Source organism: Cherax quadricarinatus, chromosome 14, assembly GCF_038502225.1.
Source record: "Cherax quadricarinatus isolate ZL_2023a chromosome 14, ASM3850222v1, whole genome shotgun sequence".
Lineage (NCBI taxonomy): Eukaryota > Metazoa > Arthropoda > Malacostraca > Decapoda > Parastacidae > Cherax > Cherax quadricarinatus.
This window is the reverse complement of record NC_091305.1, coordinates 31,418,881-31,439,950: the sequence shown is the minus strand read 5'-3', so window position 1 is coordinate 31,439,950 and position 21,070 is coordinate 31,418,881. Positions and strand designations below refer to the sequence as shown.

The 21,070-nt window shown below is 44.4% G+C and overlaps 1 protein-coding gene across 1 annotated transcript in view; it reads right to left on the bottom strand.

Moving 5' to 3' along the window:
* LOC138852690 (uncharacterized) overlaps positions 1–15,500 on the bottom strand; it is a 174,118-nt gene extending 158,618 nt beyond the window's left edge. The window contains exon 1 of the mRNA XM_070084949.1: positions 13,526–15,500. Within this exon, the coding sequence (XP_069941050.1) occupies positions 13,568–14,755 (1,188 nt within the window). The 5' untranslated portion in view covers positions 14,756–15,500 and the 3' untranslated portion in view covers positions 13,526–13,567. The remainder of the gene's footprint in view (positions 1–13,525) is intronic.
* Between the last annotated feature and the right edge of the window lie 5,570 nt (positions 15,501–21,070).

The window sequence follows — 21,070 nt, the reverse complement described above, 5'->3', positions numbered from 1 at the left end:
TTTTGCCTTAGTCATTCACTCCGTGTGCAATGATTAATTCATTTTTTTATACCTTGTGTTCTTCTGTGTTGTGTTCTGCACCATATTTCAGTATTGTGTATTATTAATTTTCTCCAGTACTTGTCATTATTACAATTTTTTTCCCCAACATTTTCCTTGTATTTTTGCTAATTCTATGTATAAATTCATGCAGTCATATTCACCCATTTATTTCTCTGTGTACCATTTTTCTTTGCCAAGCAGTTGCCTCATTCCTAGATTTTTTCGCAGAATCTTGTACCATTATTTTGTATGTGTTGTGTATGTGCCCGGCCACTTGTAAGTGTTGTGTATGTGCCCTGCCACTTGTGAGTGTTGTGTATGTGCCCGGCCACTTGTAAGTGTTGTGTATGTGCCCGGCCACTTGTAAGTGTTGTGTATGTGCCCGGCCACTTGTAAGTGTTGTGTATGTGCCCGGCCACTTGTAAGTGTTGTGTATGTGCCCGGCCACTTGTAAGTGTTGTGTATGTGCCCGGCCACTTGTAAGTGTTGTGTATGTGCCCTGCCACTTGTAAGTGTTGTGTATGTGCCCTGCCACTTGTAAGTGTTGTGTATGTGCCCTGCCACTTGTAAGTGTTGTGTATGTGCCCTGCCACTTGTAAGTGTTGTGTATGTGCCATGCCACTTGTAAGTGTTGTGTATGTGCCCTGCCACTTGTAAGTGTTGTGTATGTGCCCTGCCACTTGTAAGTGTTGTGTATGTGCCCTGCCACTTGTAAGTGTTGTGTATGTGCCACTTGTAAGTGTTGTGTATGTGCCCGGCCACTTGTAAGTGTTGTGTATGTGCCCTGCCACTTGTAAGTGTTGTGTATGTGCCCGGCCACTTGTAAGTGTTGTGTATTGTGTATGTGCCCGGCCACTTGTAAGTGTTGTGTATGTGCCCTGCCACTTGTAAGTGTTGTGTATGTGCCCTGCCACTTGTAAGTGTTGTGTATGTGCCCTGCCACTTGTAAGTGTTGTGTATGTGCCCTGCCACTTGTAAGTGTTGTGTATGTGCCCTGCCACTTGTAAGTGTTGTGTATGTGCCCTGCCACTTGTAAGTGTTGTGTATGTGCCCTGCCACTTGTAAGTGTTGTGTATGTGCCCTGCCACTTGTAAGTGTTGTGTATGTGCCCTGCCACTTGTAAGTGTTGTGTATGTGCCCTGCCACTTGTAAGTGTTGTGTATGTGCCCTGCCACTTGTAAGTGTTGTGTATGTGCCCTGCCACTTGTAAGTGTTGTGTATGTGCCCTGCCACTTGTAAGTGTTGTGTATGTGCCCTGCCACTTGTAAGTGTTGTGTATGTGCCCTGCCACTTGTAAGTGTTGTGTATGTGCCCTGCCACTTGTAAGTGTTGTGTATGTGCCACTTGTAAGTGTTGTGTATGTGCCCTGCCACTTGTAAGTGTTGTGTATGTGCCCTGCCACTTGTAAGTGTTGTGTATGTGCCCTGCCACTTGTAAGTGTTGTGTATGTGCCCTGCCACTTGTAAGTGTTGTGTATGTGCCCTGCCACTTGTAAGTGTTGTGTATGTGCCCTGCCACTTGTAAGTGTTGTGTATGTGCCCTGCCACTTGTAAGTGTTGTGTATGTGCCACTTGTAAGTGTTGTGTATGTGCCCTGCCACTTGTAAGTGTTGTGTATGTGCCCTGCCACTTGTAAGTGTTGTGTATGTGCCCTGCCACTTGTAAGTGTTGTGTATGTGCCCTGCCACTTGTAAGTGTTGTGTATGTGCCCTGCCACTTGTAAGTGTTGTGTATGTGCCCTGCCACTTGTAAGTGTTGTGTATGTGCCCTGCCACTTGTAAGTGTTGTGTATGTGCCCTGCCACTTGTAAGTGTTGTGTATGTGCCCTGCCACTTGTAAGTGTTGTGTATGTGCCCTGCCACTTGTAAGTGTTGTGTATGTGCCCTGCCACTTGTAAGTGTTGTGTATGTGCCCTGCCACTTGTAAGTGTTGTGTATGTGCCCTGCCACTTGTAAGTGTTGTGTATGTGCCCTGCCACTTGTAAGTGTTGTGTATGTGCCCTGCCACTTGTAAGTGTTGTGTATGTGCCCTGCCACTTGTAAGTGTTGTGTATGTGCCCTGCCACTTGTAAGTGTTGTGTATGTGCCCTGCCACTTGTAAGTGTTGTGTATGTGCCCTGCCACTTGTAAGTGTTGTGTATGTGCCCTGCCACTTGTAAGTGTTGTGTATGTGCCCTGCCACTTGTAAGTGTTGTGTATGTGCCCTGCCACTTGTAAGTGTTGTGTATGTGCCCTGCCACTTGTAAGTGTTCTGTTTGTGCTCCCGACATTTGTAAGTGTTGTGTATGTGCCCTGCCACTTGTAAGTGTTGTGTATGTGCCCTGCCACTTGTAAGTGTTGTGTATGTGCCCTGCCACTTGTAAGTGTTGTGTATGTGCCCTGCCACTTGTAAGTGTTGTGTATGTGCCCTGCCACTTGTAAGTGTTGTGTATGTGCCCTGCCACTTGTAAGTGTTGTGTATGTGCCCTGCCACTTGTAAGTGTTGTGTATGTGCCCTGCCACTTGTAAGTGTTGTGTATGTGCCCTGCCACTTGTAAGTGTTGTGTATGTGCCCTGCCACTTGTAAGTGTTGTGTATGTGCCCTACCACATGTAAGTGTTGTGTATGTGCCCTGCCACTTGTAAGTGTTGTGTATGTGCCCTGCCACTTGTAAGTGTTGTGTATGTGCCCTGCCACTTGTAAGTGTTGTGTATGTGCCCTGCCACTTGTAAGTGTTGTGTATGTGCCCTACCACTTGTAAGTGTTGTGTATGTGCCCTGCCACTTGTAAGTGTTGTGTATGTGCCCTGCCACTTGTAAGTGTTGTGTATGTGCCCTGCCACTTGTAAGTGTTGTGTATGTGCCCTGCCACTTGTAAGTGTTGTGTATGTGCCCTGCCACTTGTAAGTGTTGTGTATGTGCCCTGCCACTTGTAAGTGTTGTGTATGTGCCCTGCCACTTGTAAGTGTTGTGTATGTGCCCTGCCACTTGTAAGTGTTGTGTATGTGCCCTGCCACTTGTAAGTGTTGTGTATGTGCCCTGCCACTTGTAAGTGTTGTGTATGTGCCCTGCCACTTGTAAGTGTTGTGTATGTGCCCTGCCACTTGTAAGTGTTGTGTATGTGCCCTGCCACTTGTAAGTATGTTGTGTAAGTGTTTTGTATATGTGCCCTGCCACTTGTAAGTGTTGTGTATGTGCCCTGCCACTTGTAAGTGTTGTGTATGTGCCCTGCCACTTGTAAGTGTTGTGTATGTGCCCTGCCACTTGTAAGTGTTGTGTATGTGCCCTGCCACTTGTAAGTGTTGTGTATGTGCCCTGCCACTTGTAAGTGTTGTGTATGTGCCCTGCCACTTGTAAGTGTTGTGTATGTGCCCTGCCACTTGTAAGTGTTGTGTATGTGCCCTGCCACTTGTAAGTGTTGTGTATGTGCCCTGCCACTTGTAAGTGTTGTGTATGTGCCCTGCCACTTGTAAGTGTTGTGTATGTGCCCTGCCACTTGTAAGTGTTGTGTATGTGCCCTGCCACTTGTAAGTGTTGTGTATGTGCCCTGCCACTTGTAAGTGTTGTGTATGTGCCCTGCCACTTGTAAGTGTTGTGTATGTGCCCTGCCACTTGTAAGTGTTGTGTATGTGCCCTGCCACTTGTAAGTGTTGTGTATGTGTGCCACTTGTAAGTGTTGTGTATGTGCCCTGCCACTTGTAAGTGTTGTGTATGTGCCCTACCACTTGTAAGTGTTGTGTATGTGCCCTGCCACTTGTAAGTGTTGTGTATGTGCCCTGCCACTTGTAAGTGTTGTGTATGTGCCCTGCCACTTGTAAGTGTTGTGTATGTGCCCTGCCACTTGTAAGTGTTGTGTATGTGCCCTGCCACTTGTAAGTGTTGTGTATGTGCCCTGCCACTTGTAAGTGTTGTGTATGTGCCCTGCCACTTGTAAGTGTTGTGTACATGCCCTGCCACCTGTAAGTGTTGTGTATGTGCCCTGCCACTTGTAAGTGTTGTGTATGTGCCCTGCCACTTGTAAGTGTTGTGTATGTGCCCTGCCACTTGTAAGTGTTGTGTATGTGCCCTGCCACTTGTAAGTGTTGTGTATGTGCCCTGCCACTTGTAAGTGTTGTGTATGTGCCCTGCCACTTGTAAGTGTTGTGTATGTGCCCTGCCACTTGTAAGTGTTGTGTATGTGCCCTGCCACTTGTAAGTGTTGTGTATGTGCCCTGCCACTTGTAAGTGTTGTGTATGTGCCCTGCCACTTGTAAGTGTTGTGTATGTGCCCTGCCACTTGTAAGTGTTGTGTATGTGCCCTGCCACTTGTAAGTGTTGTGTATGTGCCCTGCCACTTGTAAGTGTTGTGTATGTGCCCTGCCACTTGTAAGTGTTGTGTATGTGCCCTGCCACTTGTAAGTGTTGTGTATGTGCCCTGCCACTTGTAAGTGTTGTGTATGTGCCCTGCCACTTGTAAGTGTTGTGTATGTGCCCTGCCACTTGTAAGTGTTGTGTATGTGCCCTGCCACTTGTAAGTGTTGTGTATGTGCCCTGCCACTTGTAAGTGTTGTGTATGTGCCCTGCCACTTGTAAGTGTTGTGTATGTGCCCTGCCACTTGTAAGTGTTGTGTATGTGCCCTGCCACTTGTAAGTGTTGTGTATGTGCCCGGCCACTTGTAAGTGTTGTGTATGTGCCCTGCCACTTGTAAGTGTTGTGTATGTGCCCTGCCACTTGTAAGTGTTGTGTATGTGCCCTGCCACTTGTAAGTGTTGTGTATGTGCCCTGCCACTTGTAAGTGTTGTGTATGTGCCCTGCCACTTGTAAGTGTTGTGTATGTGCCCTGCCACTTGTAAGTGTTGTGTATGTGCCCGGCCACTTGTAAGTGTTGTGTATGTGCCCTGCCACTTGTAAGTGTTGTGTATGTGCCCTGCCACTTGTAAGTGTTGTGTATGTGCCCTTGTAAGTGTTGTGTATGTGCCCTGCCACTTGTAAGTGTTGTGTATGTGCCCTGCCACTTGTAAGTGTTGTGTATGTGCCCTGCCACTTGTAAGTGTTGTGTATGTGCCCTGCCACTTGTAAGTGTTGTGTATGTGCCCTGCCACTTGTAAGTGTTGTGTATGTGCCCTGCCACTTGTAAGTGTTGTGTATGTGCCCTGCCACTTGTAAGTGTTGTGTATGTGCCCTGCCACTTGTAAGTGTTGTGTATGTGCCCGGCCACTTGTAAGTGTTGTGTATGTGCCCTGCCACTTGTAAGTGTTGTGTATGTGCCCTGCCACTTGTAAGTGTTGTGTATGTGCCCTGCCACTTGTAAGTGTTGTGTATGTGCCCTGCCACTTGTAAGTGTTGTGTATGTGCCCTGCCATTGGAAGTGTTGTGTATGTGCCCTGCCACTTGTAAGTGTTGTGTATGTGCCCTGCCACTTGTAAGTGTTGTGTATGTGCCCTGCCACTTGTAAGTGTTGTGTATGTGCCCTGCCACTTGTAAGTGTTGTGTATGTGCCCGGCCACTTGTAAGTGTTGTGTATGTGCCCTGCCACTTGTAAGTGTTGTGTATGTGCCCTGCCACTTGTAAGTGTTGTGTATGTGCCCGGCCACTTGTAAGTGTTGTGTATGTGCCCTGCCACTTGTAAGTGTTGTGTATGTGCCCTGCCACTTGTAAGTGTTGTGTATGTGCCCTGCCACTTGTAAGTGTTGTGTATGTGCCCGGCCACTTGTAAGTGTTGTGTATGTGCCCTGCCACTTGTAAGTGTTGTGTATGTGCCCTGCCACTTGTAAGTGTTGTGTATGTGCCCGGCCACTTGTAAGTGTTGTGTATGTGCCCTGCCACTTGTAAGTGTTGTGTATGTGCCCTGCCACTTGTAAGTGTTGTGTATGTGCCCTGCCACTTGTAAGTGTTGTGTATGTGCCCGGCCACTTGTAAGTGTTGTGTATGTGCCTGGCCACTTGTAAGTGTTGTGTATGTGCCCTGCCACTTGTAAGTGTTGTGTATGTGCCCGGCCACTTGTAAGTGTTGTGTATGTGCCACTTGTAAGTGTTGTGTATGTGCCCTGCCACTTGTAAGTGTTGTGTATGTGCCCTGCCACTTGTAAGTGTTGTGTATGCCACTGCCACTTGTAAGTGTTGTGTATGTGCCACTTGTAAGTGTTGTGTATGTGTGCCACTTGTAAGTGTTGTGTATGTGCCCTGCCACTTGTAAGTGTTGTGTATGTGCCCTGCCACTTGTAAGTGTTGTGTATGTGCCCTGCCACTTGTAAGTGTTGTGTATGTGCCCTGCCACTTGTAAGTGTTGTGTATGTGCCCTGCCACTTGTAAGTGTTGTGTATGTGCCCTGCCACTTGTAAGTGTTGTGTATGTGCCCTGCCACTTGTAAGTGTTGTGTATGTGCCCTGCCACTTGTAAGTGTTGTGTATGTGCCCTGCCACTTGTAAGTGTTGTGTATGTGCCCTGCCACTTGTAAGTGTTGTGTATGTGCCCTGCCACTTGTAAGTGTTGTGTATGTGCCCTGCCACTTGTAAGTGTTGTGTATGTGCCCGGCCACTTGTAAGTGTTGTGTATGTGCCCTGCCACTTGTAAGTGTTGTGTATGTGCCCTGCCACTTGTAAGTGTTGTGTATGTGCCCTGCCACTTGTAAGTGTTGTGTATGTGCCCGGCAACTTGTAAGTGTTGTGTATGTGCCCTGCCACTTGTAAGTGTTGTGTATGTGCCCTGCCACTTGTAAGTGTTGTGTATGTGCCCGGCCACTTGTAAGTGTTGTGTATGTGCCCTGCCACTTGTAAGTGTTGTGTATGTGCCCTGCCACTTGTAAGTGTTGTGTATGTGCCCGGCAACTTGTAAGTGTTGTGTATGTGCCCTGCCACTTGTAAGTGTTGTGTATGTGCCCTGCCACTTGTAAGTGTTGTGTATGTGCCCTGCCACTTGTAAGTGTTGTGTATGTGCCCTGCCACTTGTAAGTGTTGTGTATGTGCCCTGCCACTTGTAAGTGTTGTGTATGTGCCCGGCAACTTGTAAGTGTTGTGTATGTGCCCTGCCACTTGTAAGTGTTGTGTATGTGCCCTGCCACTTGTAAGTGTTGTGTATGTGCCCGGCCACTTGTAAGTGTTGTGTATGTGCCCTGCCACTTGTAAGTGTTGTGTATGTGCCCGGCAACTTGTAAGTGTTCACACTTCCAGTTCTGTATATCGTGTCATTTTTATTCCTATTATTCACATTTCCATGAACAAATTCACTCTTAGTGTAATTTTCACTTGTAAAGTAAAGTGCTGTCTTTGCTCTGTTTGAGTAAATTGTTTTGCTTAATTTGTAATTAAGAGTTGAAGTGTTCAAGCCAGCTTTTCTTCATATTTTTATTGTTAAATTTAACCTGCATTTTCCCAGTCTAACTTTCGTTGCTACATTCTGCAATTTATTTTATTGTACTTGTTCTGCAGTGATTTATTTTCTTTTCATTGATATTTTTATGCATTGTTATTCTTGTGTCATGTTCAGTATTTAGTATTCAGTTCATTATTATTCTCAGTTCATTACTGTTTGAATATCCTGTTTTTAATATTATTATTTTCATTGCTATTGTCATTGTATTATATTTTAATTTTGTTTATGCACTCTTAGAAAATATTTAATATCCCAGTTATCTATCTTTGCGTGCAATTTACTTATTTTATTTTATACTTTTTGCATTGATTTACAATTTTATTAGCAAATTTCTTTGTTGAAGGAAGAGTACAGACAACTCATTTTGCAATTCAGCCTAGAGTAATGTTTTTACTTTATTGTATTTTCACTGTTTCTTTATCGTTCCCAGTCCATTTCAATGAGCTGTAATCCTCTTGCAGTGTATCTTAAACATTTTTTATTACTTCTGCAGAATTAGTTACATCTTCCTTAATATTTATTTTAGCATTTGTGTCATAACTGTATCATTTTTCTTATTCATTAATTTTTGTCTTATTGTTTTTTGTCCAACTTCTTTGCCATTATGTCTCACATACCTACGAGTGATACTTTAGTGAATGGCGTCAGTCAGGCCTCTCAGGCTACTGATGCCCCTGTCAACATCCCTAATAGTTCCTTATCGACTGCCAGACCGACCCAGACACTGAGCCACTATAGTTTATCTCGTGACTCTCTTGATACTTTCCCTTTATTCAATGACCATGTGCATAGTCTTGAAGCGTGGTTTACTGCCAGTCGTTCTCGTGTTAATGCCGTAGTGGACGGTCCTCCAAAAGAAGCTCTTCATCGGTCCCCTGCTGCTGTTCACGCTGTCGATCTCGAAATGCGAGACTTCAGGCATTTTACTAAGTGGTCAGAATATGAGGAACTGATTCGTTCTTTCCTAGTACTAGTGAAAACAGTTGATCCATATGTCGTCCTTAGGGAACTCGTGAATGCTACACCCATGACTAATGAATCGTTGCGTGCATTTGCCGTTAGATTAGATAAACTTTTATCATCACTTTTCAATGCAGTTCAGTCCTCAGCCTTTGTCCCTGACGAGGATAAAAGATCCACAGCGTCGTTTGCTAAAATTGCAGCATTTGAGGCAATCAAAGAACTAATGCCGCCTGCTTCCGTGTGTGCTTATGAGGCTAATCCTCCAACTGTGACGATGGAACTACTTACAGCCCTAAATCATGTACGTTCTTTGTGACCCCAGGGTGCTTTCCCGTGTATCAAAAGTAATTTCACATCTATGCCTCAGTCAGCATCACCATTTGTTTGTGTTACAGCGACAAATCATGGTAGTCAACCATTGCAGCGATCGCCAAAGACCAGTGTAGCATTCATAGTACATTCAGTGACCATAGTCAGCAGACTCGTTACAACTGTGGTTTCTGTGGCCATATTGCCGTTAATTGTCCTGATAGTCACCCTAAGAGGTGTCGTACTGATGATGAGTGCCAGTCAGCTCTGCCATACTGTACTTATCATAGAATCCATGGACATGGCACATCTGAGTGCAATGCTCTCTATAACCTTCAGTACTCTCAATCTTTCTGATCTTTCCGTGGCCGTTCCAACCGCAGAACCAGGAGAGGAAACAGAGGTCATGGTTCTCAGACTAACCAGAACCAGGCTTATTCTTCCAATTCGGGGGAATTCGAGTGCCCCAGTCAAACCATCCCATGGTGAGAGTAGGTGATAATGAGTACACCATCCCCGTTCACAATTCCTTTGATGGATTTAAATTAGATAAGTTTAGATTTAGAAAGGACATAGGAAAGTATTGGTTTGGAAATAGGGTAGTTGATGAGTGGAACAGTCTACCTAGTTGGGTTATTGAGGCTGGGACTTTGGGTAGTTTCAAATTTAGGTTGGATAAGTTGAGAGTAAGACACATGTGCAACATCTGGGTATCTTTATTGTAGACGTTTCGCCATCCAGTGGCTTTATCAATACAAATTCTAGGACATAACTTGAAGACAGTAGAACTATGTACAGAAGATGAGGTAATCAGTCCCTCAACCTAGGAGTAGGTGCGAACAGCACCATAGTCGTGGAGATTCTGAAGCAGAAGAAAGAATCCTGGCGCTTATATAGTAACGACAGGTGAAGCAGACGAGGGCAAATTCACCTGTAGTTACTATATAAGCGCCAGGATTCTTTCTTCTGCTTCAGAATCTCCACGACTATGGTGCTGTTCGCACCTACTCCTAGGTTGAGGGACTGATTACCTCATCTTCTGTACATAGTTCTACTGTCTTCAAGTTATGTCCTAGAATTTGTATTGATAAAGCCACTGGATGGCGAAACGTCTACAATAAAGATACCCAGATGTTGCACATGTGTCTTACTCTCATCTTGTCGGTATTATATACCATTCGTACACAGTTTCGCTGATGATGTTGCTTCACACGTCTTTGACGTAGATGATTATAGGGATGAAGTGGAACAAACCTTTTAAGATGAAAACCCTCCTTTTTGTTTGCACATAACTTCCAATGCAACGATAGGTCCCATAGTACAGCATCTGTTCTTAATGCGCCAGTTCATGTGTTCATGGACTGTGGTGCACAAGTCAATATTATCAGGTCTAGTTTGTTTAAGGATAAGCAGTTACGCCATGTCCTTCTCGTAGAACCGACTCATGTGTCCTCCCTTAGTGAAGTAGCTGGTTCTCGTCTGCATGTCCCAGGTCGGACTTCCTTCACCTTTTCTATCCAAGGTAGAAACTTTACTGCTTCTTTCCTTGTTGTCGACCAGATTACTTTCCCTGGTGATCTTCAACTGTGATTTGCTTCCATGAGAGGCTTACACATTGTGCTTGACCCTTACTGATGGCATGTCCAAATTGATGACTTGATCTTATCATTTCTGGATCTGAGATCTACGATACTGCCGCAGAGTACAAAGTTCTGCTTAAGTCCTTACAAGCCAGTGCATTTTCCAGTAGCGCACCCAAGCGGTCAGGCACTGGTGATCCTGTCACTCCTGATTAATGATACTCAGCATGGATTCACAAGAGGCCGGTCTGGAGTTTACCTGGAGTTTACCTGGAGAGAGTTTCGGGGGTCAACGCCCCCGCGGCCCGGTCTGTGACCAGGCCTCCTGGTGGATCAGCGCCTGATCAACCAGGCTGTTGTTGCTGGCTGCACGCAAACCAACGTACGAGCCACAGCCCGGCTGATCAGGAACTGACTTTAGGTGCTTGTCCAGTGCCAGCTTGAAGACTGCCAGGGGTCTGTTGGTAATCCCCCTTATGTGTGCTGGGAGGCAGTTGAACAGTCTCGGGCCCCTGACACTTATTGTATGGTCTCTTAACGTGCTAGTGACACCCCTGCTTTTCATTGGGGGGATGGTGCATCGTCTGCCAAGTCTTTTGCTTTCGTAATGAGTGATTTTCGTGTGCAAGTTCGGTACTAGTCCCTCTAGGATTTTCCAGGTGTATATAATCATGTATCTCTCCCTCCTGCGTTCCAGGGAATACAGGTTTAGAAACCTCAAGCGCTCCCAGTAATTGAGGTGTTTTATCTCCGTTATGCGCGCCGTGAAAGTTCTCTGTACATTTTCTAGGTCGGCAATTTCACCTGCCTTGAAAGGTGCTGTTAGAGTGCAGCAATATTCCAGCCTAGATAGAACAAGTGACCTGAAGAGTGTCATCATGGGCTTGGCCTCCCTAGTTTTGAAGGTTCTCATTATCCATCCTGTCATTTTTCTAGCAGATGCGATTGATACAATGTTATGGTCCTTGAAGGTGAGATCCTCCGACATAATCACTCCCAGGTCTTTGACGTTGGTGTTTCGCTCTATTTCGTGGCCAGAATTTGTTTTGTACTCTGATGAAGATTTAATTTCCTCATGTTTACCATATCTGAGTAATTGAAATTTCTCATCGTTGAACTTCATATTGTTTTCTGCAGCCCACTGAAAGATTTGGTTGATGTCCGCCTGGAGCCTTGCAGTGTCTGCAATGGAAGACACTGTCATGCAGATTCGGGTGTCATCTGCAAAGGAAGACACGGTGCTGTGGCTGACATCCTTGTCTATGTCGGATATGAGGATGAGGAACAAGATGGGAGCGAGTACTGTGCCTTGTGGAACAGAGCTTTTCACCGTAGCTGCCTCGGACTTTACTCTGTTGACGACTACTCTCTGTGTTCTGTTAGTGAGGAAATTATAGATCCATCGACCGACTTTTCCTGTTATTCCTTTAGCGCGCATTTTGTGCGCTATTACGCCATGGTCACACTTGTCGAAGGCTTTTGCAAAGTCTGTATATATTACATCTGCATTCTTTTTGTCTTCTAGTGCATTTAGGACCTTGTCGTAGTGATCCAGTAGCTGAGACAGACAGGAGCGACCTGTTCTAAACCCATGTTGCCCTGGGTTGTGTAACTGATGGGTTTCTAGATGGGTGGTGATCTTGCTTCTTAGGACCCTTTCAAAGATTTTTATGATATGGGATGTTAGTGCTATTGGTCTGTAGTTCTTTGCTGTTGCTTTACTGCCCCCTTTGTGGAGTGGGGCTATGTCTGTTGTTTTTAGTAACTGAGGGACGACCCCCGTGTCCATGCTCCCTCTCCATAGGATGGAAAAGGCTCGTGATAGGGGCTTCTTGCAGTTCTTGATGAACACAGAGTTCCATGAGTCTGGCCCTGGGGCAGAGTGCATGGGCATGTCATTTATCGCCTGTTCGAAGTCATTTGGCGTCAGGATAACATCGGATAGGCTTGTGTTAATCAAATTTTGTGGCTCTCTCATAAAAAATTCATTTTGATCTTCGACTCTCAGTCTGGTTAGCGGCTTGCTAAAAACTGAGTCATATTGGGACTTGAGTAGCTCACTCATTTCCTTGCTGTCATCTGTGTAGGACCCATCTTGTTTAAGTAGGGGCCCAATACTGGGCGTTGTTCTCGATTTTGATTTGGCATAGGAGAAGAAATACTTTGGGTTTCTTTCGATTTCATTTATAGCTTTTAGTTCTTCCCGCGATTCCTGACTCCTAAAGGATTCTTTTAGCTTAAGTTCTATGCTTGCTATTTCTCTGACCAGTGTCTCCCTGCGCATTTCAGATATATTGACCTCTTTTAGCCGCTCTGTTATTCTTTTCCGTCGCCTGTAAAGGGAGCGCCTGTCTCTTTCTATTTTACATCTACTCCTCCTTTTTCTTAGAGGAATAAGCCTTGTGCATACATCGAGTGCCACCGAGTTAATCTGTTCTAGGCATAAGTTTGGGTCTGTGTTGCTTAGTATATCTTCCCAGCTTATATCGGTTAGGACTTGGTTTACTTGGTCCCACTTTATGTTTTTGTTATTGAAGTTGAATTTGGTGAATGCTCCCTCGTGACTAGTCTCATTTTGTCGGTCTGGGGCTCCTCGCATACATGTCTGAACCTCAATTATGTTGTGATCTGAGTATATTGTTTTTGATATGGTGACATTTCTTATCAGATCATCATTGTTAGTGAATATGAGGTCTAGTGTATTCTCCAGTCTAGTAGGCTCTATTATTTGCTGGTTTAAATTGAATTTTGTGCAGAGATTTAAAAGCTCGTGTGAGTGTGACTTTTCATCAGAGCTGCCTCCTGGTGTTATTTCTGCAACAATATTATTTGCTATATTCCTCCATTTTAGGTGCCTTAAGTTGAAATCCCCCAGGAGCAAGATGTTGGGTGCAGGAGCTGGAAGACTTTCCAGACAGTGGTCAATTTTTAACAGCTGTTCCTGGAATTGCTGGGATGTTGCATCCGGAGGCTTATAGACTACCACAATGACTAGGTTTTGGTTCTCGACCTTTACTGCTAAAACTTCCACTACGTCATTTGAGGCATTAAGCAGTTCTGTGCAAACAAGTGACTCTGCAATGTACAGGCCAACCCCCCCCCCTTTTGCCTGTTCACTCTGTCACATCTGTATAGGTTGTAACCTGGGATCCATATTTCATTGTCCAAGTGATCCTTTATGTGGGTCTCAGTGAAAGCCGCGAACATTGCCTTTGCCTCTGCAAGCAGTCCACGGATGAAAGGTATTTTGTTGTTTGTTGCTGGCTTTAGACCCTGTATATTTGCAAAGAAGAATGTTATCGGACTGGTGGTATTGTTGGTACTGGGGGGGGATTTTTTTTCCGGCATTAGTATCTGTATCTGTTGGTTTGGAGTGGAGGCCATCGACTGTGGTTCCACTCCAGGAATGACTGGATTTGGTGTACGATTTCTGCCATTTCCTGCCAGTTTTTTTTCCTTCCTGGCACTAAAAAACCTCTCCCTCTTGAGTGGCTGTGGCTACCCAAGTTTTCCCATGGCCTGGATGTTTTGTATCTTTTTGTCCCCTTTAGATGATATGCCTGGCAATTTAAGTTATAGCACAGTCTTTCCTGTACTGAAGAGGTACACATTTCAGGGTGAAAAAGCTTACAGGAAGGGAGTTTGCACTTTCCTGTTGTCATATGGGCATGGCATTTTCTAGGGTGGTCATAGTTGCACGTCCCATCTGTTTTTCCAGATTTCCCATGCCAGCAGATACCAAGTGCATAGTATGTGCACAGGCTTGGTTTCCGCTTGCCTTGGGTTTCTGTGACTGTATTCCCTGTTGGTGCACGTTTCCCTGTCTTTCTTCTATCCTCCCTAGCACCAACAATGGAGCTCCCACCAGTTGTTTTTGGTAATTTATCCTCACTATTGCTATTGGAGTCCTCTTGTTTGCTATTTCCTGCGGTATTTCTAGTTTGCAATATTGGTTTTATCTTATCTTTGACTACACTTGTTTCCCTACTATGGCTCCTATCTCCTATGTGGTCATTTATATGTATTCCTTCCTGCGTATAATTCCCGACTACCTGGACAAAATCTCCAGCTTCATCATTACTGTCTCCCAGGACAGTATCTCCAGCTTCACCATTTCTGTCTCCCAGGACAGCACCTCCAGCTTCACCATTACTGTCTCCCAGGACAGCACCTCCAGCCTTACTATTACTGTCTCCCAGGACATCACCTCCAGCCTTACAGTTTGTGACTACATGGCCAGTATCAAGGGTAGTACCATTCAGCCCAGACTTTTTATGTTCCCATCTGTTGTAGAAAGCTTCCAGGTTTTCTATGAAAGCAGCTTTGATGTTGTCCTCTTTTAATACCCTTGTGATTTTAGTCCACAGATTTTCCTCATTTGGGCATACCCAGAAACACTTCTCTGTTTTAATACTGCTTGTAGCTAGTTCTGGGATATCTGCACAAGGGGCGTGACACCAATTTCCACAAAAATGACAATTTATCAATGTGGAGGCCCGTTTGTTTGACTGACCACAGACTACACACGGCTTCATAATGATTTGAATGGTTGATTTACTGCAATTCTACTAGCAACCTCTTGAATATTATATTAATAACCTTAAATGAAGCTCTAGCTATTTGTATTTCTGTTTCTAACTCTTTTTGTATATTGGACAGCTTACCGTCACGTTCCTGATTTTTAATGTTTGTGTTTATAAGGGCGCCTACAACCCCATCCGTTTACAGTCTGCTTTATTGTCCAACGAAACTGTTTGAAACCAGTCCCGGGTTCGGACCAGTCAAGGGTTCGGACCAGTCAAGGGTTCGGACCAGTCAAGGGTTCGGACCAGACAAGGGTTTGGACCAGTCGATCTGCTCTGATCAGTGGGTCACTTATTTAAAACATACTGGTCGGTGATTTGAGCTAACACATGAAGGATCTACTGGAAATTATCTACCCGAGTAATATGTGATTTGACTGATACAAAAGTATAACTTGCGTGTTGAAGAGCCGGTGATATCTGGCAGCTCCTACAATGACGAACGGTCACCTCCTTGTTTATCAATCGCTGTATCTGGCTTTTCTATTTTTTTTTTTTTCTTTTTTTTTTTTTTTTTCTGTCTCCACCGCAATAAATGCTATATTATCACTATAGTTGACTGGTGCAAATTTTGGAGGAAGGACGCTTTTTCTGTAGTAATAATTGCTTCTCGTTGTGTATAATGCGACCGCTGGTAACTACAGGTTATATGAAATTCACAGTAACGTCTCGTATTTCAAGAAAAGAAACTAATGAAAGTCACTCCACTCCACTAAGTACCACTAACTAATTTATTAACTTTCTTCAGTAAAGCTTTTGAGGCTGTTGACCACGATAAAGAATTTGATATTATTTACTTAGATTTTAGTAAGGCATTTGATAGAGTTCCGCACCAGAGACTGTTGAAAAAAGTGGCAGCTCATGGCATTGGGGGAAGGGTGCTCTCGTGGATCGAATCATGGCTCACAGACAGGAAGCAAAGAGTGTCCATAAATGGGGTTAAATCCGAGTGGGGATCAGTAACAAGTGGCGTTCCACAGGGATCAGTCTTGGGCCCGTTGTTGTTTATAATATATATCAATGATCTTGATGAAGGAATTACTAGTGATATGAGCAAATTCGCTGATGACACGAAGATAGGTAGGATAATTGATTCAAACGTAGATGTTAGGGAACTTCAGGAGGATTTAGACAAACTCTACTCTTGGTCAGAAAAGTGGCAGATGCAGTTCAATGTAGATAAATGCAAGGTTCTGAAGCTCGGGAGTGTCCATAACCCTAGCACTTATAAGTTAAATAATGTATTACTTAACCATACAGATTGCGAAAAGGACTTGGGGGTTATGGTAAGCAGCAACCTTAAACCAAGACAGCAATGCCTAAGCGTACGTAATAAGGCAAATAGATTACTGGGATTTATATCAAGAAGTGTAAGCAACAGAAGTCCAGAGGTCATACTGCAGCTTTATACATCATTAGTAAGGCCTCACCTAGATTATGCAGCTCAATTCTGGTCTCCATATTACAGAATGGACATAAATTCGTTAGAAAACATTCAGCGTAGGATGACTAAATTAATACATAGCATTAGAAATCTTCCTTATGAAGAAAGATTGAAGACTCTTAAGTTACATTCACTTGTTAGACGAAGAATGAGGGGAGACCTGATCGAAGTGTATAAGTGGAAGATAGGTATTAATAAAGGGGATATTAACAAGGTCTTGAGGATATCTCTCCAAGAGAGAACCCGCAGTAATGGATTTAAATTAGATAAGTTTAGATTTAGAAAGGACATAGGCAAGTATTGGTTTGGAAATAGGGTAGTTGATGAGTGGAACAGTCTACCTAGTTGGGTTATTGAGGCTAGGACTTTGGGTAGTTTCAAATTTAGGTTGGATAAGTACATGAGTGGGAGGGGTTGGATTTGAGTGGGACTTGCACATCAGAGCTTATTTCTTGGGTAGCATTGAAAATTGGGTGGGTCAAATGTTTGTTAGTGGGATGAATTGTAAAGGACCTGCCTAGTATGGGCCAACAGGCCTGCTGCAGTGTTCCTCCTATCTTATGTTCTTATGTTCTTATGTTCCACCTACAACTTCAGGCATGCAATATAGTGTCCAGTTGCCTCAGATGTTTGAGGACCCTCAGACTACCTTGAGTGCTGAGCCTATACTTGCAATGTCTGCTAGTTTAAGTAGTAGTTTTTCCACAGGGGACGCCTTATTGGAAAACGATTGCTTGAAACTAGTAATGCCATCTCTTGTTGATGTCACAAGCCGTTTGCAGAAAGACTTCTCTGTCGTGGCTATTGCCCTCACTAGAGTGTCTGTTGTTCCTCCTTGTGTTCCAGATGGTGATAACGTCCTAGTTGACGGTGATTCCTGCAAAGTCAAGGGTTTATTTGTTGAGCCATCCTTACATGTTGTAAGAGATAGTAAGATCCATTTCTTCCTTGCTAACACTTCTGGAGTTTACCTGGAGAGAGTTTCGGAGGTCAACGCCCCCGCGGCCCGGTCTGTGACCAGGCCTCATGGTGGATCAGAGCCTGATCAACCAGGCTGTTACTGCTGGCTGCACGCAATCCAACGTACGAGCCACAGCCCGGCTGATCAGGTACCGACTTTAGGTGCTTGTCCAGTGCCTGCTTGAAGACAGCCAGGGGTCTATTGGTAATCCCCCTTATGTATGCTGGGAGGCAGTTGAGCAGTCTCGGGCCCCTGACACTTATTGTATTGTCTGTTAACGTGCTAGTGACACCTATGCTTTTCATTGGGGGGATGTTGCATCGTCTGCCGAGTCTTTTGCTTTCGTTATGAGTAATTTTCGTGTGCAAGTTCGGTACTAGTCCCTCTAGGATTTTCCAGGCGTGTATAATCATGTATCTCTCCCGCCTGCATTCCAGGGAGTACAGGTTCAGGAACTTCAAGCGCTCCCAGTAACTGAGGTGTTTTATCTCCGTTATGTGCACCGTGAAGGTTCTCTGTACATTTTCTAGGTCAGCAATTTCGCCTGCCTTGAAAGGTGCTGTTAGTGTGCAGCAATATTCCAGCCTAGATAGAACAAGCGACCTGAAGAGTGTCATCATGGGCTTGGCATCCTTAGTTTTGAAGGTTTTCATTATCCATCCTGTCATTTTTCTAGCAGATGCGATTGATACAATGTTATGGTCCTTGAAGGTGAGATCCTCCGACATGATCACTCCCAGGCCTTTGACGTTGGTTTTTTGCTCTATTTTGTGGCTGGAATTTGTTTTGTACTCTGATGAAGTTTTAATTTCCTCATGTTTACCATACCGGAGTAATTGAAATTTCTCATCGTTGAACTTATTATTGTTTTCTGCAGCCAATTGAATGATCTGGTTGATGTCCGCCTGGAGCCTTGCAGTGTCTGCAATGGAAGACACTGTCATGCAGATTCGGGTGTCATCTGCAAAGGAAGACACGGTGCTGTGGCTGACATCCTTGTCTATGTCAGATATGAGGATGAGAAACAAGATGGGAGCGAGTACTGTGCCTTGTGGAACAGAGCTTTTCACCGTAGCCGCCTCAGACTTTACTCTGTTGACTACTACACTTTGTGTTCTGTTTGTGAGGAAATTATAGATCCATCTACCAACTTTTCCTGTTATTCCTTTAGCACGCATTTTGTGCGCTATTACGCCATGGTCACACTTGTCGAAGGCTTTTGCAAAGTCTTCATATATTACATCTGCATTCTTTTTGTCTTCTAGTGCATCTAGGACCTTGTCGTAGTGATCCAGTAGCTGGGACAGATAGGAGCGACCTGCTCTAAACCCATGTTGCCCTGGGTTGTGTAATTGATGGGTATCTAGATGGGTGGCAATCTTGTTTCTTAGGACCCTTTCAAAGATTTTCATGATGTGGGGTGTTAGTGCTATCGGTCTGTAGTTCTTTGATATTGCTTTACTGCCCCCTTTGTGGAGTGGGGCTATGTCTGTTGTTTTTAGTAACTGTGGGACGACCCCCGTGTCCATGCTCCCTCTCCATAGGATGGTAAAAGCTCGTGATAGGGGCTTCTTGCAGTTCTTGATGAACACGGAGTTCCATGAGTCTGGCCCTGGGGCAGAGTGCATGGGCATGTCATTCATCGCCTGTTCAAAGTCATTTGGCGTCAGGATAACATCAGATAGGCTTGTGTTTACCAAATTCTGTGGCTCTCTCATATTGAGTCATATTGGGACTTGAGTAGCTCACTCATTTCCTTGCTGTCATCTGTGTAGGACCCATCTTGTTTAAGTAGGGGCACAATACTGGATGTTGTTCTCGACTTTGATTTGGCATAAGAAAAGAAATACTTTTGGTTTCTTTCTATTTCATTTATGGCTTTTAGTTCTTCCCGCGATTCCTGACTCCTATAAGATTCCTTTAGCTTAAGTTCGATGTTTGCTATTTCTCTGACCAGTGTCTCCCTATGCATTTCAGATATATTGGCCTCTTTTAGCCTCTCTGTTATTCTTTTCCGTCGCCTGTAAAGGGAGCACCTGTCTCTTTCTATTTTACATCTACTCCTCCTTTTTCTTAAAGGAATAAGCCTTGAGCATACATCGAGTGCCACCGAGTTAATCTGTTTTAGGCATAAGTTGGGGTTTGTGTTGCTTAGTCTATCTTCCCAGCTTATATCGTTTAGGACTTGGTTTACTTGGTCCCACTTTATGTTTTTGTTATTGAAGTTGAATTTGGTGAATGCTCCCTCGTGACTAATCTCATTATGTTGGTCTGGGGCTCCACGCATACATGTCTGAACCTCGATTATGTTGTGATCTGAGCATATTGTTTTTGATATGGTGACATTTCGTATCAGATCATCATTGTTAGTGAAGATGAGGTCTAGTGTATTCTCCAGTCTAGAAGGCTCTATTATTTGCTGGTTTAAGTTGAATTTTGTGCAGAGATTTAAAAGCTCGTGTGTGTGTGAGTTCTCGTCAGAGCTGCCTCCTGGTGTTATCACTGCAACAACATTATTTGCTATATTCCTCCATTTTAGGTGCCTCAAGTTGAAATCCCCCAGGAGCAAGATATTGGGGGCAGGAGCTGGAAGATTTTCCAGACAGTGGTCAATTTTTAACAGCTGTTCCTGGAATTGCTGGGGTGTTGCATCCGGAGCCTTGTAGACTACCACAGTTACTAGGTTCTGGTCACAGTGTTCGTCTCAGAGCAAATACCAATCTTCTTGGCCTTGTTCACTATCCTTACCCTGTTCAGGTAGAGGCTGAGTTGTCACCTGACCAGTGGGTTGGTGCTATTTCAACTGGGGAGAGCTCATCCACTTCTCTGGATCAATCCATTCCACCAGTAGAGGAGAAAGATTTAGCTCCCACTGACTTTGCAAACGTCAGAAGATGGGTATAACGAACCTATTGTCCCATCATATCCCACTTGAACCTGGTACCAGACCTATTTATATATCTGTGTACAGAATGCCTCATTCACAAGTTGCTTTCACAGAAGAATTGATCAATCAGATGCTTGATGATGGAGTTATTACACCTAGCAATTCACCCTGGAATGCACGCTTGATTCTAGTACCTAAGAAAGACAGTACTTGGCGCCCAGTGATTGACTTTAGGAAGTTAAATGCGAAAACTATTCCAGATTGCTTCCCACGTCCTGTACTTATTGACTTTTTATGTAACATCGGAGAAAACGAAGTCTTTTTGACCCTGGACTTATTACAAGGGTTTTGGCAAGTCCCTCTTCACGAGGACAGCCAAGAGCTAACTGCATTTTCTACTCCTACAGGTCTTTATCACTTCCTCCGTATGGCTTTTAGGTTACAATCATCGCCTATCACATTCTCAAGGCTCATGACTAATATCTTTAGAGGCTTCATAGGTAACGCACTTATGGTGAACTTAGAATCCACGTCTGAAGACGTGGATTCGCACCTGAAAAGACTTGATGTAGTACTTGGTAAGCTCGAAGAAGCCAATTTAAAGATCAAACAGCCTAACTGTCAATTTTTCAGATCAGAAATCACTGATCGCTACTAGGTCCTCTCCCTCTCTGCTTCCTGAGCTTTGTCATACCTCTTCTTAAAACTATGTATGGTTCCTGCCTCCACTACTTCACTTGCTAGGCTATTCCACTTCCTGACGACTCTATGACTGAAGAAATACTTCCTAACGTCCCTGTGACTCGTCTTGAGTCTTCAGCTTCCAGTTGTGACCCCTTGTTTCTGTGTCCCCTCTCTGGAACATCCTATCTCTGTCCACCTTGTCTATTCCCCGCAGTATCTTGTATGTCGTTATCATGTCTTCCCTGACCCTTCTGTTCTCCAATGTCTTCAGTCCAATTTCCTTCAACCTTT